General features: G+C 40.7%; 1 protein-coding gene across 1 annotated transcript; it reads left to right on the forward strand.

Annotated features, from left to right (window-relative positions):
• Positions 1 to 8,025: 8,025 nt before the first annotated feature.
• LOC124788842 lies at positions 8,026 to 22,980 on the forward strand. The gene is made up of 2 exons (XM_047256125.1): positions 8,026 to 8,476; positions 22,595 to 22,980. Exons 1-2 carry the CDS (start codon positions 8,026 to 8,028, stop codon positions 22,978 to 22,980), a joined length of 837 nt encoding a protein of 278 aa, XP_047112081.1.
• Positions 22,981 to 24,121: the final 1,141 nt, after the last annotated feature.

Raw genomic sequence — 24,121 nt, forward strand, 5'->3', positions numbered from 1 at the left:
TTTGAAAAGAAATACTTCGAGGATAAGAACCATCAGCATCCTATTAGCGTGTGACAACGTGCAGAGAGAATGAGGTGTGGAAAAGGGGGTGGACAGACAGCGAGAGGAAGGAGGAGAAGGACACAGATGGGGCAGAACGAGATGGACAGAGAGAGCGGGAGGGGGAAAATAACACGGAGAAGACTGAGGAGGACATGGATAGAGAAAGGAAAGAGGAGACAGGCAAAGGAAGTGGAAGAAGGAGACAGACAGATGTAATGGGGGAGGAGATGAACAGACAGAGAAGAAGGAGGAAATGGACAAAGAAAGGTAATATGTGGAGATGGACCGAGAGAGGAAGGAGAAGGACAAAGAGAGGAGGAGGAGAAGATGAAATTAGGGGGGAGGGGCAGGTGTACGGGGGGGGTGGGGGGGTGGATGGAAGCTGCAGATGGACAGATTTGAAATTCTGTCTCGCTGTTGGAAAAGACACGGTAACACACATTTATGTTTAGGTGCATTACGTAATACTTTGTTATTCATACGAAAATAAAAAGTCATATGTGATTAATCGAGACTTCTCCAGCAATTCGTGGAAGTCACCACAATGGGCAAAAACTGGAAATTTCAAAGCTCCTTCAGAATTGTCAACAACTTAGAAACTATGCTGGTGATTAAATGGAACAGACATTTGCAAGTTGATTAAAAAGGTTTGAAAATGTCATTGAAAACCTAACAGAAACTACCTAGACAGTTCAGTTACGTGTATTTATAGAACTCCAGATGGAAACATCTGTATGCACGAACTACAACAACGGCACACCTGCATAATTGTAAAATGTGTTGTCTCATCTAGAAAAATAGTGTTTCTTTCATTTTTTAATATTATTTTTCGTTTGAATTAACTTCTTAAAAGAATAAATTTTCGTTGTGTATGAATATCAGCACTGCGTATGCAACATGTGTGAACGAGAGGCGCCCTCAGAAGCGATCCCTTAACAGAGTGCGTATAAAAACATACACGCAGACTGTGTCTCAGACAGCGTCTGGCATGCTTTCCCCATCTTCCAAACACAGAACTTGGGTCACTAGTCTGTCTTGTATATCCGCCGCAGGTAGGTCCTCTACAGTCACGGCACGTACTGTGAAATGTGTTCTTTCCGACATCAAAATGACCGACAATGAACCCTTTCGCAGACAGCGCGTGCCTTATGAGACCGTCTCGCCGAGTGTCTACTGTGGGTTGCCTCCGCCCATGTGTGCGTGTGTGTCTTTGTGTGCCGAATCCGCAGGAAGAGTGACGCGGCGGAACAGGTTCCAGAGGCACGGCTGGGACTCGAGTACACAGGCACTCCGGCTTCGCAAACAACGGCCTCTTGGCTCACTTCTGTACCCCTCGCATTCCTCTGACCCTGGTACACGCTTTCGGTGCTTCCTCTGGCCAGCTGACCGGATGTCTGTCGCACGCAGTGCACGTCCGTTGTTCCAGCTCCATCCGTTCTTTCCTACAGAACTCACAGTTTCTGTGTTACTTTCGAGGAGTTTGTGTTTCTTCGACTTAACAGCTTCTCTTCCATCTTTTGTTCTTGCACAACTCTAATGACATTAAGGAGTAAGGAGAATATAGCACATTCACTGTGTTCTCATTCTCTCGAAATTTAGTTAAAAAAACACCTAATGGTTGCAAGATTGGCTCTGATCGCTTGCGGGGGTGTGGATTACCTTGTGTTCATCAAAGATGTAATACACAATATTTTCTTGAAGTAGCCGCTAAGAATGGCTGGTGTACTCATTACTGCAGAATCGTGCTTACATATGGAAGTATAGCGTGATGAGCGGAATTATCGGGGCCGCAGTCTGATTTAGAGATGTAAGGAGTTAAGTGAGAGTAATGTGCAAAATGAAGGTTTTACTCCAGATCGATTATACGTCGAACCTACTGCCCTCAATTTCCCCACAACAATTGCCCCGATAAGCCGCATTAATAAGTGTATTATTTGGCTTGCGTTTACTGAACAACACTGCTAAAAGCTAGGTAAAATAGTATAAAATCATATATATATATATATATATATATATATATATATATAGAGAGAGAGAGAGAGAGAGAGAGAGAGAGAGAGAGAGAGAGAGAAAATCACAATATAAATAGTTTAAACAAAGGCTTAGGATAAGATTACCAGATCCACATAGCTACAATTCTTACAGCTAAAGAATCTTGACATGATATCAACTACAGACAAAACCGATTATATGAGAGAGCTCAGCAGGCGTTCGGGAGAATGCACTCGGAAATCAGAGTCTTTATGCAACCACATACAGTCCACCAAATTTGGTAAATATGTTACTAAAGTGTATAAAATCAAAAACGCCTTGTATAGTTGTTTGAGTGTTTTCATGACGCAACAAAACTACTTATTGGAAGCAGAATATTCATTTTCAAAAGGATTTGCAGTAAACGGTTTTACTGTACTGCGAATGAATTGCAGGAAAACAGCAAGTGGTTTGAATTTCTTTCTTCTTACTTCTAACAGTCGCAGAAAGGGTTATTCTTGATCCCTATCCAACGTATGTGCGAAGGAGTTCAAATAAGATTGATATGCATTCCTACGAAGGCGCTTATTGGTTTCCTGCTCGCTTCAAATGAGCGAAAAAAGCAGTAGCTTCTGATTACTGGTTGCATATCAGTATAATAGCACCTTACTGGCTGATTAAAAGACGCCATTATTCCTCTCTCACATTCCGTGTCCATTACTTAAAATCGGAGTATGGCAGACTGACTTTGATTAGAATGCTAGGAACAATGAACATCGGCCTCGCAAAGGCAAAAGATCATTCTATTTCTTCTGCAACGGTGAAATGCCTTTTCTTCATGAGTCATCAGTCTTCTCATTGGTTTTATACGGCAGTATCACTCGCAACATATGGCCTCAATTATTTGCTGGATGTATTCCAATGTTTGTCTTTCTCTAAGGTTTCGATCCTCTATAGCCGCCTCTACTCGACTGGAAGTTATTCACTGACATCTTAAGGCAAGTACTATCCTCCCGTCTCTTCTTCTTCTGTTTTTCACATATTCATTTCCTCGATGGTTCTACAGATAACTTTCTCATTCCTGCCCTTACCAGTCCACCTAATTTTCAACATTTTTCTCTGGCACGACATCATAAATGCTTCGAATTTCCCACAGTCCATGTATTACGCCCATACAATGCTCTCCTCCAAAAGTACATCCTCAAAAATTTCGTTTGAAATTAAAGTCTATGTTTGACAGTAATAGAATTCTCTCATTGATAATGGTAATGCACTTGGTAAATCACAACTGTAATTTGAGGGTTTGCTCAGCTCACCAGATTCTCTAAAGATTAAGCAAAGAAAAAAAACAACACTACTCGGTATTTTCTGTGATTTATCCAAGTCAAGTGACATCAAATCACAACATTTTGTAACAATAAATGATATTTTATAGAATTAATGAATGAAATATATATAACGAAAAGACTGTAAACTGTTCTACTTCACAATTAATGTTTTTCTGATTGGGAAAAATTCTTAATTTGGCACCACAAGGTTTAATATTGTGCCTACTGTTCTTCATACATGTTAAATATCTTCCATTTCGTAATGGTAAACCAGAATGCTAAAATTACAGTTAATTCCAATGGACATACAGTAACCGAGGAATCTGTAAACAACATGTTTGAAACGATCATTTACTGGTGTGAAGGAAATGGTTCTCTCAATTTTAAAAAGACATAAGACATTCAATTATGTACATCGTAAGGCACAACCGTGATCAGAATGAAATTTTACCTCTGCAACGGAGTGTGCGCTGATATGAAACTTCCTGGCAGATAGAGCACTTACCTACGAAAGGCAGAGTCCCGATTTCGAGTATCCGTCCGGCACACAGTTTTAATCTGTCAGAAAATTTCTTTACAACATGAACAGGATTCGCATAGTAAGGTATAATGGTGAAAAATTATCGCTGTACGCACTAACGAAAATTTAAATTGTAAAATAGAAACTAGGGAGCTTTTTAAACAACTCGGTTTAGCCACTTTATCAGTTGGTGTTACAGCAAACCTCGAGGAAAGGGAAAGCACCACATTAACGAACGTCGCTTATTTTTATTTGCTAAAGATACACGCAATTGTATTCTACGGTAATTCATCTTAAAGAATGAAACTATTAATTGGATAAAAATATGTCTTTGGAATAACAGACAACTGTTAAAGGTGTTAGATAGCTATTTGTAGCTTCACAGTACATATATTTTTCTCACAACATTGTTTGTAAATAATCTAACAGATTTTAAAGGAATAATCATATCCAGAATTACAATACTAAAAGGAAAAATGACCTACATTATTCTTAAACAAAACTGACTTTAGTTCAAAAGGAGTAAAAGATGCTGCTATCACAGTCTTCCATCTCTCACTCAACGATATTAAAAGCCTGACACATAGCAAAGCTAAATTTTAATATATGCTGGTAAAGTTCTTTCTGGGCAACTCTTTTTTCTTTTGCACCAATGGCGGATTTTTATTTCAAGACTTGTAAATTACTTAATGCAAAATAATTCCCGTAATTCCTTGTGATGCTATGGCTGCTTTCGGTCCGAAGACTACTTTGATGCAGCTCTCCATGCTGCTCTATCCTCACGGCGCCTCTTCATCTCCGCGTAACTGCTACAACCCACATGCCTTTGTACCTGCTTACCGTATTCCTCTCTTGGTCTTCCTTTATAAATTGTGCCCCCCCCCTCCCCCCGGACACACACACACACACACACACACACACACACTCCCCTTCAATAATAAATTGGTATCCCTTGATGTCTCAGAACGTATCCCATCGACTGATCCCTTCTGTTAGTTACATATTTCTTTTCCCCCAATTCTGTTCATCACCTTCTCATTACTTACGTAAGCTAATCTACTCAGGCAATCCTCAGCATTCTTCTGCGATGAGAACTCATCTGCAAATGATCAGTACGCAGTCATAGGTTATCCCTGTAATTTGGCTCGTTCCCCGCCATTATAATATATTGTACAAAGTGAACCGTGTAACATGTAACTAAGTAACTAATTTGACTTTTCTTGTTACATAAGTTACTGTTTTAACTTTGGCTTTATCAGTGAATGTGGGCAACCAGAAATCATGTCTACAGCCACACTTCCGTGTAGTCACCACCATTTCATTCTCGTAGCTTCAATAGGATGCATACGTTACGTTGTACACGCTTTAATCTGATTGAATCAGTTATAGTGAAAACACCTACCTAAAACTGAATCAGTTATAACAAAAACAGTGAAGTGGGAGGTTGCAACACATTGCACGGTGAAAGCCTGACAGCTATGAACAAAAGTTATTAATGGGGGAGGAAACGGCTTCACCACTTCCCAGGTCATCAGAACCAGATATTACTCCCTGACCTGGGTTAGAATGTGGTGTTCTCTAATTAAATTACAACAAGTGTGATCGATGTAGGGGATAGGAGTTATCACCGTGTAGCCAAAATTTTCCTGCTTTTTTATCTAACGAAAATAGTTTAAATAGATTTGCGCATTTTTAAGTGAAAATATAAACACGAAACCTTTTTTCACATGCTGTAACGATACTTTGTTAACGTTGAATAATTTAGTAATTTGAAACAGTGAATTCGTATGAAATATCGGAAGGAGGCTAATAACATTCATAAAGAAGCAAAGTAATGCAATTTACTCTGATGTGAATATCTTGTAACCAGTAACGGGTAACTCAAAATTTAATAAAACATGTAATACGAAAGAAAAACCGCAGTTAGAGATTGGTGACAGTTAAAGACAACGAAGAAGCAGCTGGATGTGAGAAACATGAACTTGTTTTCTTTGTTTGCTGACTAGGATGTAATTGCTGTGCCACTCGTTTCAATAGCAATAGGTTAGAGACTACAGGATTTGAAACTTGTTATCAGCCTAACTTAGGAACCACTAATTTTGTTTCTCAGTTGAATAAGAAAGGCTCGGAGTGGAAGCGGAAATAGTAACTTTTGATTTAAAGAATTAGATGCTGATTACCACACACTACAGAACGTTTCGTGAAAATAAAGTTTGACTCGAAAAGATATCAGTAATAGAAACAAACTTAAGGGACAGATTCTGCGTAATTTGGAACCTGGATGATAATCTGTAACACATGTAATTTTTAGAAGGACTGTCACACTGAAATATTTACTACTTGTCTCTGCAAGCGAATATCTATCCTGTGACCAGTAATAAGTTACTCAGAATTTAGTAAATGATGTACTACGAAAGAAATTAGACGATTACAAGAGTGGTGATAGTGACGGCAAGGAAGTATGCCGTTAGACGTTTGAATTTCAGGTCAGCGTATCTCCGCAATTCCCGGTTCAGTCCTCTTGGCGCACTGGGAACAAACGGAACTGGTTGCGAAGTTCTTGTAGTCATATCTGTCTCTTATGACTCGAGAAATTTTAAACTGTTGTCTGCTCGGCAATGCATATGCCCCAGTATTTACAGCTGCAACAAAACTTTCTAAGGAGAACAATTTCAGTAGGACGAGGAACTGTAAAGAAAGTTCCAGTAAACGTTTAGATGGAGATATGTCCTGTTGACATAACAGTAGAAGTTAACATTGTGGAAAATTGTAAGACATATGTTTCCTGAATGTTAATTAATGTCGGCCGCGGTGGCCGTGCGGTTCTAGCCCTGCAGTCCGGAACCGCGGGACTGCTACGGTCGCAGGTTCGACTCCTGCCTCGGGCATGGATGTGTGTGATGTCCTTAGGTTAGTTAGGTTTAAGTAATTCTAAGGGGACTGATGACCTAAGATGTTTAGTCTCATAGTGCTCAGAGCCATTTTTTGTTAATTAATTTTCTCTTATTTGTAGTGTACAATAAAATACAATACAATACCTTTCTGGCTGTTCCTTAAAAACTTCTGACAGAAATCATAAGTATTTTCAGTGTTTATTGTCCTAAACAGGCACTGTAGCTATGAGGAAATCGTTCAGATCACGAAACAGTAGGCAAGATATCAATTTATAGACATGAAGTGGAACAGTAATACAAACTGCAACTTCACGTAGGCTATTAACTATCGGACTACATGTACACTGTATTACCCTCGTTGCTTGCAGTCAATATTTGTTAATACGTATGTCATTGCCAGGCTACTAGTCGTGATAGCAGAAAATTTACGTTTATTTCGACGAAACTTTTCTGTATCTGTGTCGACATCATGTTAGAAACTGAAATAATTCTTCCCCAGAAACTGATTCTTCTTGAATGCGTAACTCATAACTTACTGCTTACGGATACCTTATAGCCTGTTGATCTATTTCTTCATTGTGTATGCTAAACCTTGTTTGCACAATATTCCAAACAAATGTCGTCTGAAGTCGATATGATCGTAGTTAAATGTTTGCAGAGAAATATGTTTAGCCCCTGAATACGTAAGTTGATGTTACGTGAAACTCGTTCTGAAATAACACTTAGAATACCTCTTAATTAATGAGGTAAATAACTTTTTACTCCTATCTTGGTGTCTGTGAATTCGCAGTACGAAACAAGGCCTTTCGATAGAAGTAACAGAGATTCAGAGGCAGTAAACAATAACACCTGCGAAATTTGTGCCGTACCGACGGATGGCGGGGAAACCAGGTTTCTAGGGGGACCTTGCACTCACCCAGTGCCGGAATGGGGGTGTTCTCATGGCGAGGCGGTACGGCGAGCGTGGTGGGAGCGCTGAGGTCATAATCGCGCACGAGCGGAGGCAGAGAGAGAGGGAGCGAGAGAGACAGAGAGAGCGAGCATCAGGGAGAGGAAAGCAGCACTCCGCACTCCCCTAGAGGTCAAGACGCCGCCGGTCCAGCTAGGTCCCTCGGGCCGCTGGAGGCGTTCCGCCGTAGTGGGGGGACGTTTTCAGCACATATAAACCTCTGTGGCATATCGTTGCGAGGTTCAGTGTGTAGATAAGACGCCGGTTTTCGCCCGTCGGCACCACCTATCAACAAACTAAGGGTACTGCTGGGAGCCAGAAATGCTGTTCCGAACCTGGATGCTGGTACTGCTGGCAGTGACATGGACGGCATCGGGTGATGACAAGAGTGGAGACGGAGACGAAGATCTCGGCGTCGGCCTCAAGATGGCATTCCGCTTGTACGACGAATGCGAGAGACGCGGTGACACCCTGGCGGTCTGCCTCAAGATGCGAGCTGTGAACCTCCTGGACCGAGCCATGCGGTTGCCGGAAATCACTCTGGGGGAGTCGGTGCTACTGGTGCGGTCGTCAGAGGAGGATGACGCGACAGGCGGCAGCAGGGGCGCGTCCCAAGACGACGTCGTGGATCGCAGCGGCAACCCTGGCCAGAGGGAGGACAGAGTGGACCGAGCCCTGATGGACCGCGTAGCGCGCTTCATCAGCTCTCACAGGCTGCAGCTGACGCTGCCCAGGCTGCAGGGCGAGGACCTGGAGAGGGGCGTCGAGGAAGGTGTGTTTCCGTTTAGCTTTCATTGAGATGTACGTCTACATACACAAATTGCGAGAAACCACTGTGCAGTACGAAGTGGAAGTAACATCGTGCCAGTACTATAAGTTTATGTTCTACTCCCTCGCTCACTGAACGAAGGGGTTAAAATGGCTCTCGGTATGATGCTGTACGCCCGCTATTCTCTCATGTTCTAATGGTGTCTAGCACAATGGCAGCACGATGCTCTCAGATTCATTTAACAATACGGGTTCTCTTAACACACCCACAGGGTTTCGAGGGAACTACGTTGTGCTCATCCAAGGAATCCTGGTTAAGTTCAGCGAGCATTTCATTACACTTCCATATGTGCTATATGGACCTAGAAGCATGTCTTTGGATATGCTGAATGTCTGTGACCTAGCCTGCTTGATAAGAGCTCCAGTCGCTGGAACTTACCATGGAAGTGGTCGCACCAGCGTCTCGTATTTCCTTTACAGATGCACTGCATTTTCTCAGAACATAACCAACAAGTAAATGTCTTTCATTTGCTTTTCCTAAAACTGATCGTACGAGATCGTCACATTTAATATCGCTTCTTAGTATTACCACTACATGCTTAAGTGGTATGATATGCTCAAAATGCTCATTACTATCCCTGTAATGTACTTTTGGGTCCTTTCTGTTCACATTAATCTATTTTGAAATACTGTTGCCATTCATCACAACAAAAGGAAATTCCTATAGTACAAAACTCTATCATTGTCGCTTATTTGTAGATAGCCTTCATGGTTTTCGATGTATTTATCATCACAAGTTCGTTTACTCTGAGAAATAATCCAAATGGTTCTTATGGCTCTGAGCACTATTGGACTTAACTTCTGAGGTCATGAGTCCCCTAGAACTTAGAACTACTTAAACCCAACTAACCTAAGGACATCACACACATCCATGGCCCAGGAAGGATTCGAACCTGCGACCGTAGCGATCGCGCCGTTCCAGACGGTATCGCCTAGAACCGCTCGGCCACCCCAGCCGGCTAGAAATTATCCAGACTCTGTGTTTTTAATGTACACAAGGAAAGAAGAACAGAATACCAAGTAACAGTAATTATACTGCAACTACCCGACTTTTCACGAGAAGAGGGATCTCTATGCTAATGTAACAAGCTCCCAAAATAGAAGCTATTTTGCCCAGACCGCAGCTCATGCTTATCCTGATTACTAGCTTCAGCAAGTTGTATTGCCATATTGATATGTTCGGATACGTGAACTCTAAAGCCTCTAGGTGTGGCAAATTGCCATCTGGTAGTATGTAAACACAAACAGGCATAACGCGAGAAAAGGGCAAAACTGCAAAATTTTGGTATTGTCTGGTTTCCTGTTTAGTCGACCTTATCCAACACCCCATTCAGAGTGAAACTTCAAATCCTGTTTACATTGGGATACATGATTAATAAGATATCTGTAGCAGGCAAAATAATTATTCTCTTGTAAGAGAACCTTGATCTCTCCGAAGCACTGATGACGGGCTACGTTAGCTGTGTAATGTACTTCTAATTAAACGCAATGTCCTTTGGTTTAGACATTATAGTAATAGTCCATAGCTGTGGCGCCAGTCTTTTGTAGTTTCGTAATTTTTTTTTACTATTCCTACGAGAGTCACACACTGAAGATAGTATCTAAAGAGCTACGTTTCATATATAATGCACTTCATTTATTCTTATTAATGCATTCCTTACAATGTGATAATTTTACTAATTTTACTATTATGTAATCATAAATCTACCTGCAGATAATCTTGGTTGTATCTCTTTTCCTCAGTTTAGTATTCAATTGGGATTTTGATTAATGATTTCGATGGATGATAGTTGGACATAGTAAATAATAAATGACAGCAGCAAAAATTTAAAAAAGAAAACAACAGGAAAATACAAATCAAATTTAGTACCAAATATACGAAAGTCAATTGCGCCAAGAACAGACATTTCGAATGTATATTGTAAGAAGCAAAAAAAAAAAAAAAAAAAAAAAAATCCTATTTTACGGTGGAATTGTTTTACAATCAGATGAAAAAGATGCACGCAATGGTTCGAAATGAATGGCTCCAAACTAGCCACCTTTAAGGAAAATATATGCAACCGTGACAGGAAACTAATTAAATAACGTAGTAAAACATTACTCTCCGACTGTCTGAGAACACAAAATAGTGAGTAAATTCAAAATGTCATATCAGAGCATGTATAATTAGAATTTCTCAAACAGGTAAGAAAAGCAATGTCTCTGACAATACCGATATATTACTCTCTGCAATGACATGTATTAAAAAAAATTTAAACTGAACATGGCTGTCATGTTCAGAGGACTGCGCGACACCGGCCGGCCGTCGTGTCATCCCACGCCATATGGCGTCACTCGCTTGCGGTACAGAGGGGCGTGGGGTCAGCACACAGCTCTCCTGGCTATTATCAGCTGTTCTGACCTTGGAGCCGTTATTGATCATTCACGTCGGTACTGAACTGGCATTTCGAGGCCACCCATTACAGTTCTCCTTCCAAGGAAGAATTCTTGGCACTACTGGAAACTGAATGAATTTGCTCCGCATTGCATACACACTGACCACTCAGTTATGGAAGCGGACCGCCATTACATGTGCAATTCTTAAATATCACAGGCGTCTATACATACGATACTCAAGTATACGTGTGAAATACAAAATCGAAATTTTCAGTGGGCCTAATGTTTAAGACACGTTTTTTTTTTTTTTTTTTTTTTTAAGGAAATGTGACGTAAAATCATAAGCTAACACTATTCCTCCAAGCTTAAGGTTAACAGTATTCTCGCAGTTGATCTACATCATCTCTGAAAGCAGCTTAAAAGTGTTTGTACAACGGAACATAGGCGGTTCACGGTACTATTGTATATTAATACATAAGAATTGTCAGCCAATATGTAATTTTATTTCTATCGTGAAGCACAACACCAGCATCCATATCCTACGAGCCACCTTGCGTTGAATGGCTAAATGTTAAGTGTAGTTCCCTCGTCCTCTCGTTACATTAATTCCAGTGAGCTAGCGCACGTGTGAATACAGTGGAAGCTTCGAAAAATTGTCTCCGTGACTGTGATGCTTCGAATTTGACCTGTATTTACGCGAGCTTTCAGTTTTATTCTCATCGATGTGTGCCGAGAGTATAATGCTGCCCTCAATGACTTTTCTACTGTACAATGAAGCATTCGCGATTTCAATGCTGTTAGACGTAGGTAAATAACTGACATGTCTTTATAGGTTAAAAATTAATATTTATAATCCTCATAGAAGTGTGGTACGTCCTTAGATTTAATTCCAAAATAATTCTCTGACACCGAGGATGAAGAGAAAAGCTCGTGAATAAATATTTAGACGTTTAGATACATTCATTTGGTTCGCTAAAGAACTTTTTCTCCATCAGATCACCCGTACCGACAACGTTACATGACGTGGAATTGTTGAGGAAATAACCGGCCATTAATGCTTTCAGGCAAAGCCCACACACGTGTATAACCCTAAGAAAATACACCTACCACTGTCGTAACGCCGTTAAGGAAGTCAGATACATGGAGAAACATTTAGGTAGCCATTGTACTCTACTGGAAACATCTTGTAAACAGAAAGGTGTAAATTCTCAGCTTTAAATAAAATTTAACGAACTGTGAATTTAAGACGTGACCGCATGTAGTTCCGAGGCTGTAAGAGCTGCAGTTGCGGTTGCTTCGTGCAGTAAAAATTAAGAAGGAATGAGCTTTTAATACTTCTTTTTTAGTGGCAGTAAGGAAGAAAAATGTGCGGCTTGGAAACAATAGGGAATTACGTAGTAATTGCCGCTCGCAGCCACTTTGCTCGCCCGTGACTGCAAGCTTGTTTTGTGAAGCCAAATTGCAGAACCGTTGTTTCTTAAAATTAATTCTTTCACCACTCTTCCAAATCTACGAACAATAACAAGATTTTCCGAAGAATTTAGTCAGTCACCTCACAAGAATCCAAAGGCCTAGCATTTTGTTGAGAATGAAACGAATCACAAAGAATTTTCGAAAAAATTACGTCAGACAGAATGTTAGTTTTTTGGACACATAGTGATGACATCAACATCGATGTAGTACATATCAGGAAAAAAATAATAAGTGATAATTATTTCAAATTAAAAGTCATTAATGAAATTTTCGTATGTGAATTAAATTACATTTATGAAACATCTTTTCATTTAAAAATAATACATATTTTATCACAAACATGTGAAGAAAGTTATCACGGTTAATTTTCACAGGTCACTTTAATGAGCTGAAGGTGTATAAAAGCCGGATACCATATAGCAATCAGGTTATTTAATGTTACTAATAATATACTAATGATTATTTTGTTCTCCTCATAAATTATTCAACGGAGTAAAATGAACTGGCTACCTCTAATTCCCTCAAGTTTCTTTCAAATTATGCTTTATTCCTAGGTAAAATTTTCATGAATGCTGGTGAGTTATTGGAAAATGTTTCTGGTTGATGAACACCTTGGTGTTCACCAAAGACATTAACTTCAGCTCTTCACACTGATCGTTCTTATTCATATTATTGATTCCGTGATTGTGATGTTCGTTTGAAAGAGTGATCGACCTATATTGTTTTCATCTTGTTTAACCCAGGAATAAATGTAATATATAGTCGGTGTATCTAATTCTTAGCAGTTGATTCTGCGGTACCTTCTGAATTCCACGTCATGCATAACTGGTATGACATGTTTGCGGAGATTTAACTAGGCTTCGTTTGCTACCCTAAATACGACAATAAAAGACAATAAGCATTCTATGCTTGCTTTACTGTTCTAGTACGACGCATGTCTCACACTTTGGTATAGCAAACAAATTTCTGCTTAGGTTTTGTGCTCCTTTCTTCGCAACTGAATTTGTTATCTAGCCTTTTGGGACACCACTTGCAGTTGGTTCCCTGTCAGATTAACACACAGTTTAATAAAGGACTTTCTCAACTAACATCACGTTTATTGCTAGAGATAAACAAACTGGACCAGTTAACCGAAATTCTTTTAACACCGTAGTTCTCTTATATACTTAAAAGACGAATTACATAGTGAAACCGCTCTGGCAGAAAATTTGTAAAAATACTGCAAGTAGTAAATCTAGTATCCAATGTCTTAAGTGAGTCATTCCACCTGTGTAAACAGCTTTCTCATTACTGGGATTCTTTAGAAAAATTAATTATAATTTCTGTAATATGTTACGATAAGTTAGCTATGAAGCTTCGTCGTAAAATTGTTAAAAATGTTTGAAAGAGTGAAATGCAACAAAGTTTTAGTCTTACTTTTTATTCTCATTCTTAGAAGGAAATTTGTCTCATAGTACCTGAGACAGCTGGAACGTCCTCCAGTGAGAATTGAATGGTACAACATATAACTTTAGATGTCACAAAAATCTATGAACAAACTTCAACTTACTAGATGTTTTCCATTAAGCATTAGAATGTTTAAATTTTAAAGTTTTAACGATAGACGTTACTTCCTCTGGTGCTTAGGGCTTGATACTCATGTTACTGAAGTCAGTTAAGTATGCCAGACAAAAAGGAGACATCGTGCTCATATTGCGTGAGACCGCATCCTCTGTCCTTGGTAATTCGATGAGGAGGAGAGTGCACAAATTTCTTCAGGTAATCATATCCCACTGCAGTTACTCATTGATGATAATTTAACATGGGAGAAGGCATCATCCCGCACTGCTGATTACTGAAAAAGAAAAGAAATGAGTTTAGCCAGTATCGGACCAGATTTACAAGTGCATTCAAGACTTCCTTGTAAATAAAGCTCAACACGTCGCTCTCAACTGAACAAAATCGACAGCATTAAAGATAATTTACAGGGTACACAAGGAAGTGTGATAGGACCGTTAAACCGGCCGGAGTGGCCGAGCGGTTCTAGGCGCTACAGTCTGGAACCGCGCGACTGCTACGGTCGCAGGTTCGAATTCTGCCTCGGGTATGGATGTGTGTGATGTCCTCGGGTTAGTTAGCTTTAAGTAGTTCTAAGTTCTAGGGAAATGATGACCTCAGAAGTTAAGAACCATAGTGCTCAGAGCCATAGGACCGTTAATGTTCACAAGGTAAATAAATGATCAGGTAGAAAGAGTCGGAAGCTCTTTAAAACTGATCGCAGATGGCGCGCTGTTTATAAGAAAGTAGAAATGCTAGAATACAGCACAGATCTGCAGAATGACCTCAGAGGACTTGTGAATGGTGCACGCTCTGCCAGTTGACCCTGAATCTGATTATAATACACTGCGTATAAGCAGGGAAAGAAATTCACTACGGTGCAACTACACTATTGATGTCAAATTTCTGGAAACAGTATCTGTGGTAAAATATCTAGGAGTAACTACCCAGAGTTACCGTAAGTGTAATGGCCACTAAAAAAAATAGTACGAAAAGCTGGTGCCAGACTGAGACTCGGAGAAAGAATCATAAGGAAATGTAGCTCAGTCACGGAGGAAGTGGCTTACAAGGCGCTTGTTCGACCGATTCCTGAGTATCGTTCTTCAGTCTGGTTCCCGTTTCAGGTAGGACTAACAGAAGGGATAGAGAAGATCCAACGAAGTTCAGGGCGTTACATTACGGGATTATTTAGTCGATGCAAGAGCGTTACAAAGATTCTTAACAATCTTCAATGGTAGACACTACAAGGAAGGCGTTGTGCAACACGTAGAGGCTTACTCTTAAATTTCCGGGAAGAGTCGGACAACATGTTACTTCCTCTACGCACACACACACGCACACACACACACACACACACACACACACACACACACACACAAAATTCGAGAAATTAGAAGCAAAGCGACAATAATTCTTCTCACGCGCAATTCACGAGTGGAACATGGGAAGGGGGAGATTAGTTAGTGGTAGCAGTTGTACCTTCCGCCAAACACAGTTATGTATTTTGCGGAGTATGACGTAGATACGAAATCAAACCACGAACAAGATTTTTTCTTGGATGATAGCACCTCCAAAGCACACTTATTTAATTGTAGAGGAAAAGCCAGCACTGAGTAACCGAGAACGTTGAAATAAACTTCCTCGTTAAGTTTGACAGTAACCTGAATGAGTGGAATGAAGTCATGGTATAAGAGACGCCCCAAAACATCACCGAAACTCATTGCATCAGTCAGCCACTGTTCACTTCCTAAGATGTTTTGTCCCTTGAAGACGTGCAGCCCTATGTGACACTGTGAGAAATGACCTTTTGCGAGGTTCCCGAGCCCATATATCAATTACTTGCTGTTTCTTTAAGATACTTCACTCTGAAACTGGTGAACAGGGACATGCATTCACTGACATTAGCAATTTCTGTCAGATTTGAAACAAATTGTCATTGGCTAGGACTTACACTCACCTTCAGTCCATGTCGGTTGGAATCTTCTTGCGATCACAGGCCTTAGGCGATTTTATGTACCCGCGATTGGAAGACCATTTATTGTAGACATGTTGGACAGTTCACGGTGATAAAGCAACGAATTTGGCAACATCTATAATAGCTCTTTGTTTCCATTCTGTAGCGCATCAACCCACGTCACCGTCCTTATTCGATAAAACCAACTGGCTACAGCATCTGCAGCGCTTCAAATTGATCAATGCACTCAAGCTAACTAACATTTCTTCTGCTGAGTTTGTACAGGTCGGTCATAAGTATTCCAGGAAATATAATATGTTGCTGGTATCTCCGTCTGCCAAGTAACACTTCCAAGCGCTTCTTAATGCGTTTTCGCTAGTCTACACGCTTCTGATACCAGTACAACACTTACTCTCGAAGTTACATCCTAGTTTTATGCTTCAACTACTCTTTCATTGTATTCCACATCGTCTTTATTTTGTTGGTGGGGTAACTGTCTACTTTCAATACACTGAAATATGGCTCATAATGAGTTATAATATCAACATCACAACTCTCCATTTATCGTATATTCCTTGCCAACTGCATCATTTCTTTTGTAATCTACTTTTGAACGAACAAATGGGTGAGATCTTAGTTCCATTTTTCATTCATTCTCGGAGCACTGTAGGCACCACTTCAGTTAAAGTCAGTTTTATATAAAACTCAACCTATCCCGGTAACTCAGTTCTACAACAGGCGATTTTCTGTCCTGATCACTACACACATAACCTATCATATTGAAGGTTTAAGCTGCCCTTGACTATTGGTTTTATTATGATTGTGATTTAGGGGTAGCGTATTATACAATTTGTACAAATGTTGTGATTCCAGCATTCGATCACAGCTCCTCTTTGGATTTTGAATAATAGCCATTTGGGTTACCTGACTTTATCACCAGGAGAACGATCTATGAGTTTCAAAAATGCGATCTTCTTACTAAACCAGTTTTATTTGGCCAGGTCGCAAAAAATACATGTATAAACTAGTTTCGGCAATTTAAATTGCAATCTTCAGATCATCTACGTACATCAACAACTGTGCCATTCAATGCAGTTCACTCTAATGAGTGGCGCAATGATAGATGTGTGTAGATGCTCTACAAACGGCTGTTTGAATTGCCGAAACTAATTGTCTATATTTGTATTTATTGCGATCTACGCAAATAAAATTTCCCTAGGAAAAAATTATACTTTTCACCAACCAGTAGCTTCGGCGGCTAAAGTCTGTATAGGAAGAAACCACCTCAGATTGCCAAGGGCCTTGGAAAGCAGAAAGAGAGATAGGGGAGAGAGACAAACAGACAGACAGACAGAGAGAGAGGGGGGGGGGGGAGGGGGGTTTGGAGAAGCGAGTAGAGGTTACATGTATCCTCTTCTTTTTCTGTGTAAACTGCCTGTCACTGAAGGTGGAAGAATTCACAATGTTCAACAGCATGAAGATTGTATGGAGACAACTGCATTAGAGAAACATAATGTGGCTCGTAAGTGGAATGCTGTCCTTGGCCAAAGTTTCCAAATGTGTACGCTGTATGGGTTGTTGGGTATACATTTTGAATAGGGAGTTAAACATAAAGTGAAACTGAAAAACTAATAAATGCATACCGTTCTACGAGTCGAGCGCTAGTGAAATATAAAAATTCTGGATGTGGCAGTGAAGTTAGAAAAAGGAAAAAGACAGTCTAGATGCAATAAGGGTGAATGAAGTGAAATGGAAAGTGGATAGAGATATATGATCAGATGATCATTGGGTTAAATCAACATATCGGCAAGAAGAGGAAATGGTGTAACAGAAGCAGGTTTGGATTTGAAATAGAAGATATGACAGAGAGTGATTTATTGTGAGCAGTACTGTAATAGTATCTGTCTCATCACCAACGCGATCAAAGCAACGTCAAAACGTATGTTTTGGGTATGTACATGTCATTAACATAAGCACAAGATGAAAAATAGAGATATTATATTAGATTCGTAACATAGAATATACAGTGGAGATGAAAATTGTATAATCATAAGGTGCTGGAACATGGAAGGAAGTGGAAGCAGAGCTGTGGGAAAATACATTGTCAGCAATCGAAGTGAGAGACACGGGAAACTACTGAGTTCGGCAGTAAATTTTGCTGGTAACAGTAAATACACTGTTTAAAAATCATAAGATCAGGAGACACAGGAAGGAAACGTATTAATTAAATGATGGAGAGACGTAGATTGTGATACCTGATATTGAAGTCAAAGGTGTTCCCATGTGCAGATTTATTTATTTAACGTATGTCACAACATACGGTTTTGTTATACAGATGTATAACAATGGCACCAATAAAAGAGTGAAAACGTACAGAGCAAGTACGTCAAATATTTATTAACATTAGAATTTCATCTCTCAATCCAATCAACAGCATCCAGTGTCATTACCACGAAGTGTTGGATGGTGTGGGATGTCTCGCCGTAACTACTAGATGGGTCGAACATATTTTACCACTCGAAAAGAAAGTTCTTGCATGCACCGTTGTTAGTGCAGTATCTAGTCGCTGTTGGTTTAGTGTGGGTACTTGGTTGTGCTTTATGGCATGCATCAGACCCTTCATCAAGACATTCTGTAGCAGTTCTTATTGCCGGTTGGCTGGATTTTAGTACGTCAGACGTAAAACTTGCGATATAATTGTTAGTGCTAAGCGCGAGGTTGCCACGTGCAGATATAGACTCAGATCACAGGTTAGTAATAGTGGCTAAAGTTTTAAAAAATCTGTATGATAGAATCAAAGTACAAATAATTGGCATACTAAAAAACTGAGTAATGAAGATCTGAACTAGAAATTATCTGCGGTTGTTGATACGGAGATGTTCATAATCTTCAGGGCAGTCCAGTTAAATAGGATTGGATATCACAAACAGAGTAAATACTGAAGCGGGGAAGATAAATGTGAATACGACTAAGGTAACTGCGGAGAAACATGGGGTAGCAAAAGAGAAACTTCAACTCATGTAAGGAAAACAGAAAAGCAAAAATTTTCAGGATAGGAATGGCATAAAACTGTGTGAGACAAATATGAATGAAATCAATAGAAAGTACAAAGAAACTTGGAACCTTGTGAAGAAGTCAAAAAATAATTGATCGCTGGAAGGACAGATCCTGCAGACAAGAAAGTAAAAACATCTTTCGGAGAAATTAAAAGAAAATGCTTCAACATTGTGTGCGAAAGGAATTACGGTGTTAAACTCAGAAGGCAATGGGAAACAGCTTCTGTAAGAGGGAGGTAATATCGGCTAACGTGATACAGATGGAAATGGAGGATCCAGTATTAGAGTCAGAGTTTGACAGAGCCGTGAAAGATTTGCACTGAAACAAGGCAAGAGATATATTTATTTTCTGCAGACTTTGTAAACTCGTTGAGAGAAGTGGCGACCAAACAATTATTATGATGAACTTTTCTTAAAGGGGAACCACTGTCGAATAAAACTTTTAAAAAGACTTTGATTGTTAAAATTACTTATCTCAAACCCAAATTTCAGTTTTGAGCTTTAGCCATTTTGTAATAGAGCGCAGCAAATTTAATTGTAACATGAGATAGAGACGTACAAATGGGTTTCAAAATATATAGTCTGAAGAGTCGATGACAACCATGACATCCTCTAAATACAATTTCTCTATTTGCAGGCAGACTCTGTGGGAATGGATGCATGAGACTTTCTGAACAGTTTCTTCCACACAGTCCCAAAGCTATCAAGGGTATTCACTTGCGTGAACTATCGCAAAATCAGTTTTTCAGTTCATCCATCCAAATTATTGAGCATAAATATAAGCAGAAAAACGACAAAGAAGGTATCATGTGATCACTATGCTGTACGCAAATGATGTAGGATTAATATAGACTGAGGAAGCAAACGCACAACGTACGGTGTGAATGGTAAACGAACTAGGAAGACAATGCTACAATCTGAAACTATCCCCCCTCTATAACTGAAGTTACGGCTCAGTAAGACATCACCCAGTTCAGTTAAAAACTACTATTGTAGTCAAAGCAATGGAACATGTCTCCAGTTTTAGATATTTACGGTGTGATGTCAACATGAATAACGACAATGATGCTCAGCATAAAATGAATAAGTTTGAACACATTTGTGGAACTATAAATAAAACGTCAGCCATTGTTGCTGTGCACTATATTTAACACCTATATACCCATAAATCACGTACAAATTTCATCATTTATTCTTATTACTTTACTGTATACGTACTAGAAATGAAGTTTCGTTTGCTGTTTTCCCTGCTGTTGGAATTTTAGTGCCTGGCGTTATAGTATGTTGACCACATCACAGTTTAATGTGCTGTTAAGCTTGGATATGGAAATCTTTTGGGGTCGTATTTAGATAAGCTGTGTAGACATATTAATGTGGTCACCCATCAAAATCCTGAATAATGACCTCTTGTAACGTAGATGTGTTTGAAGAGAGTAATGATGTTCTGGAAGGTACCGACAGAGATGTGGAGTTATGTGCACTGCTTTCTCGGTTCAGGATCCAGTCTGCAAACAGACCGATGGAGGTGATCCCACAGATTCTCGATTGGCTTTCAATGCGGGGAGTTTGATGGCCAGGGGAGTACAGTAAACTCATATTGGTGATGCCATCATGCTGAAGTAAAACAAACTGCATGTACGCGTGGATATGGTCTCCACGGATAGATTCATACTTATGTTGATCCACTGTGACTTCCAGAATCACCCAGAGATCACCCAAGGAATGCTACGAAAACATTCCCCAGACCGTAACGCGCCCTCCTCCGGCCTGGAACCTTCCGACAATTGATGTAGGATGTTGGCTTCCAGTCAGATGCAACATAAAACGTGTTCCATATGAAAAGGCCACCTCTTTCTTCTCTGTGGACGTCCAGTTGTGGTATCTGCGTGCAAATTGCAGTCTTCGTCTCCGATGAACAGCAGTCGGCATGGGTGCACTAACCAGACACGTGCTATTGAGATCAATAACCAGCAGCTTTCGCTGAACGGTGAGACGATCTTGGTAGTCTCTTGGTTCACTGGTTCATCTGGATGGTCAGCTGCTCAACAGTTTTATGTCTATTGACGCGTACACATCTCTGCAGCCGCCTCCGCCCCCCCCCCCCTCCAACCGCCAGAAGCCCTGTCATTTAGGCCGGTATTACACTATCAAATTTCTTTGTCAAATATTTGATCAAATATTCCGTCAAATATATTTGACAAAGATCTTTGACGTAGCGCTAGAAGTGGTATTACACTGTCGTCATATTTTTCGTCAAAGTTCAAGATGGCTGACAACAACAACTTGTTATTAACCGCAGGAGTTGAATGTACCACAACTTCCGCTTACGCGGAAGAGAAGCGGGGAAAAAAAACGAAACATACCTGGGTGAAGCCGTGGGTTTTACGACGACACGATGACAGCATTCAACAAAACTAGTTACGTGAGCTTACAGTGATGGACGTCAAGTCGTACATCAATTACTTAAGAATGAACGAGCATACATTTCTGTATGTGCTCAATGAAGTGTATCGTTATATCACAAAGCACAATATTCACTTAAGAACCGCTACATCTGCAGAAGACAGCGCCACTGTAGCACTCCGATTCCTTGCTACAGGAAAGGGTTGGGTTAGGTCAGGTCAGGTCTTCAATCTTCATAATCTATTTTTGTATTAAGCGTGCCTCACGTCGTAAAGCGCCTCATCAGCTTCATACATTTCTATTAATTTTGTAGTTGTAGGCACACACCAATTGTATTTACCCGCAATGTTTATAAAAGCACTACAGACGACAGAATGCAGCGATGCTAGCGCTCCGTGTGGTAACATGTCACATTGCAGTGAACAGAAGACAAGCGACTTCTTTGATCAAATCTACGGCGAGGCCCTACATATGATGAAATATTGGACGAGATTGGACAAAGTTCCGTATTACACCATCAAATATCTTTGACAAAGATACTGGACAAAGATAATTGACAAAGAAATCTGATAGTGTAATACCGGCCTTACGGCCCGTGGTGCCCCGCAGTTGCCTCTTAATACACAGTGTACGTATTCCGCGGCGACACGAACAAGTTTCATTCCGGAAGAGTTTACAATAAACTTTGCCGTTTCGAAAATGTTTCCACCCTTGGCCCGAAAGCCAGTGATCATGCGCTTTTGAACGTCAGATAAGTCGCTACGTTTCCTTATTATGACAGTGACTGCACAGTTTTCCGCGTCTGCGCGACATGCACTGCTAATGCTGCCACCTGCACTCTGAGTTGTTATTGTACGTTGATAGTCCGCAGCTCGTGGTCGTGCGGTAGCGTTCTCGCTTGCTACGCCCGGGTTCCTGGGTTCGATTCGCGGCGGGGTCAGGGATTTTCTCTGCCTCGTGATGACTGGGTGTTGTGTGATGTCCTTTGGTTAGTTAGGTTTAAGTAGTTCAAGGGGGCTGGTGACGATAGATGTGAAGTCCCATAGTGCTCAGAGCCATTTTTTTTGTACGTTGACATTGAACATCCGCGGTGGTCAAGTTAATGTGACTGGACTGTGTATAACACCTAGATAGAATTATTTCACTTACACTACCGTTTTCTAGAAAGCTACTATCACAAATGAAACCTTTAGTGAATTCCATTCGCTTCTTTGTTTCCTCATTACCTCCAATATTGGCTTAAAAATCTATTGTCTGCTCCCAGGACGTGGTAAGATGAAGAAGATGATGGGCATGATGATGATGGGCATGGCCTCAAAGATGGCCGGCCTGATCCCCGCAGCCATCGCCGGCCTGTTCCTGCTGGCGGGCAAGGCACTCATCGTGAGCAAGATGGCGCTGGTGCTGATCCTGGTGATCGCGCTCAAGAAGATCGTGGCCCAGCGGCAGAACGAGGGCGGCCACCACTACGAGATGGCGCACGGCTGGCAGGGCGGCCACGGGGGCGGCGGTCACGGGGGCGGCGGCCACGGCGGGGCCGACTGGGACCGCCGCTCGCTCGCCGCGCACCGCATGGCGTACCGCGCGCAGCACCGGCCCAGGGCGGCCGACGCCGCCGCAGCTGCAGCAAAGGAGAAGGCCGCCGCGTAGGGACGACTCTGCGCCTAACCAGCGTGCGCTCTGCTCTCTCTGCACTCTCCTCGGGGCTCAGTGACGTATACCGAGTCTTTCACTGTATCTGCGCCACCAGTTCCGCTTTTAAATCCAATTCCTCCCTCCCACGCTCCACTAAGAACGATCACTCACTACACCGTTACCTAATATAATTCGGTTTCTTCCCCTGCAACTGTCATACGAATCCATTATTTACAAGTAGCTTTCTATATCAGTGGTGAGTTCTATCTCCTCTTGCTGGTTCTACGTGATATTGGTCTGGTCAGTGTCTTCCTCCCACGCTGTTTTAAGTTGTTCGAAGGTAACCGATAAGTGTCTAGGTCTTTAACAGTTTTCTTTCTTAAACTTTACTAACTCTGATGCTCTCTCACATATGACGCCAGCGATCTAAAAAAGTTTTCCACGCCAAACATCAAAATTTCAAGTCCTCTTACCATATCATACGATTTATTTAGTGCACACTACCCAGTGGGTAAGAAATAGTAGTGTTTATTCGCTGTAACCGTAATTCTCTCTCACGCTGACAGTGATAACTGCTGTATTATTCTCTTGTCTTCGTCCAAAGCCTGGGAACCACGCAGTTCCACAGTGGCTAGTTAAACTGTGTATTAAAAGTACTTGCTGTGGCGGAAGTATCTACTTTTAAGTGATCTTGATATGAGATGACGCATAAACGGCTTTGTGACAAAGTATTCGATTGTAGAGATGATACTGGAATTTCAATTGTAGAGGAAAAACAGCTAGTTTGACATTTTTGTAGAACGCACCCAGATATTAACTTAGGTATTAGCTCCCAAGACTCTGAAGAATGACAGCTACAAAAACATGAATGAAGACCATTACCTTCGAATACCTAGCTGAATCTACGTCTTTCGCGTAGCTATACCGAGTAAGTGGTATGTCCTGGAGATTTTTATCACGAAGAAAAGTGTAACGTTCACCTTCTTATCATTGAAGGGGATTCCATTGGAACCACTAATATATCCCCCATCTCATTACCTAATTCATTTTCGTCACCTGAATGACATGTAATTTACGATACGTCCAAGAGAAATTTAATCTCCCCTCTATTTTTAATTTTTTAAAATATTTGTGCTTATGTTATCACCATATCTAT

This window comes from Schistocerca piceifrons, chromosome 3 (assembly GCF_021461385.2).
Source record: "Schistocerca piceifrons isolate TAMUIC-IGC-003096 chromosome 3, iqSchPice1.1, whole genome shotgun sequence".
Classification (NCBI taxonomy): Eukaryota; Metazoa; Arthropoda; class Insecta; order Orthoptera; family Acrididae; genus Schistocerca; species Schistocerca piceifrons.

Bases quoted from the DNA above. Each gene is read 5' to 3' on its own strand.
- LOC124788842 (XM_047256125.1), top strand. From the start codon at position 8,026: ATGCTGTTCCGAACCTGGATGCTGGTACTGCTGGCAGTGACATGGACG. The intron at 8,477-22,594 runs GTGTGTTTCCGT...GTCTGCTCCCAG, and splicing joins GGAGAGGGGCGTCGAGGAAG to GACGTGGTAAGATGAAGAAG.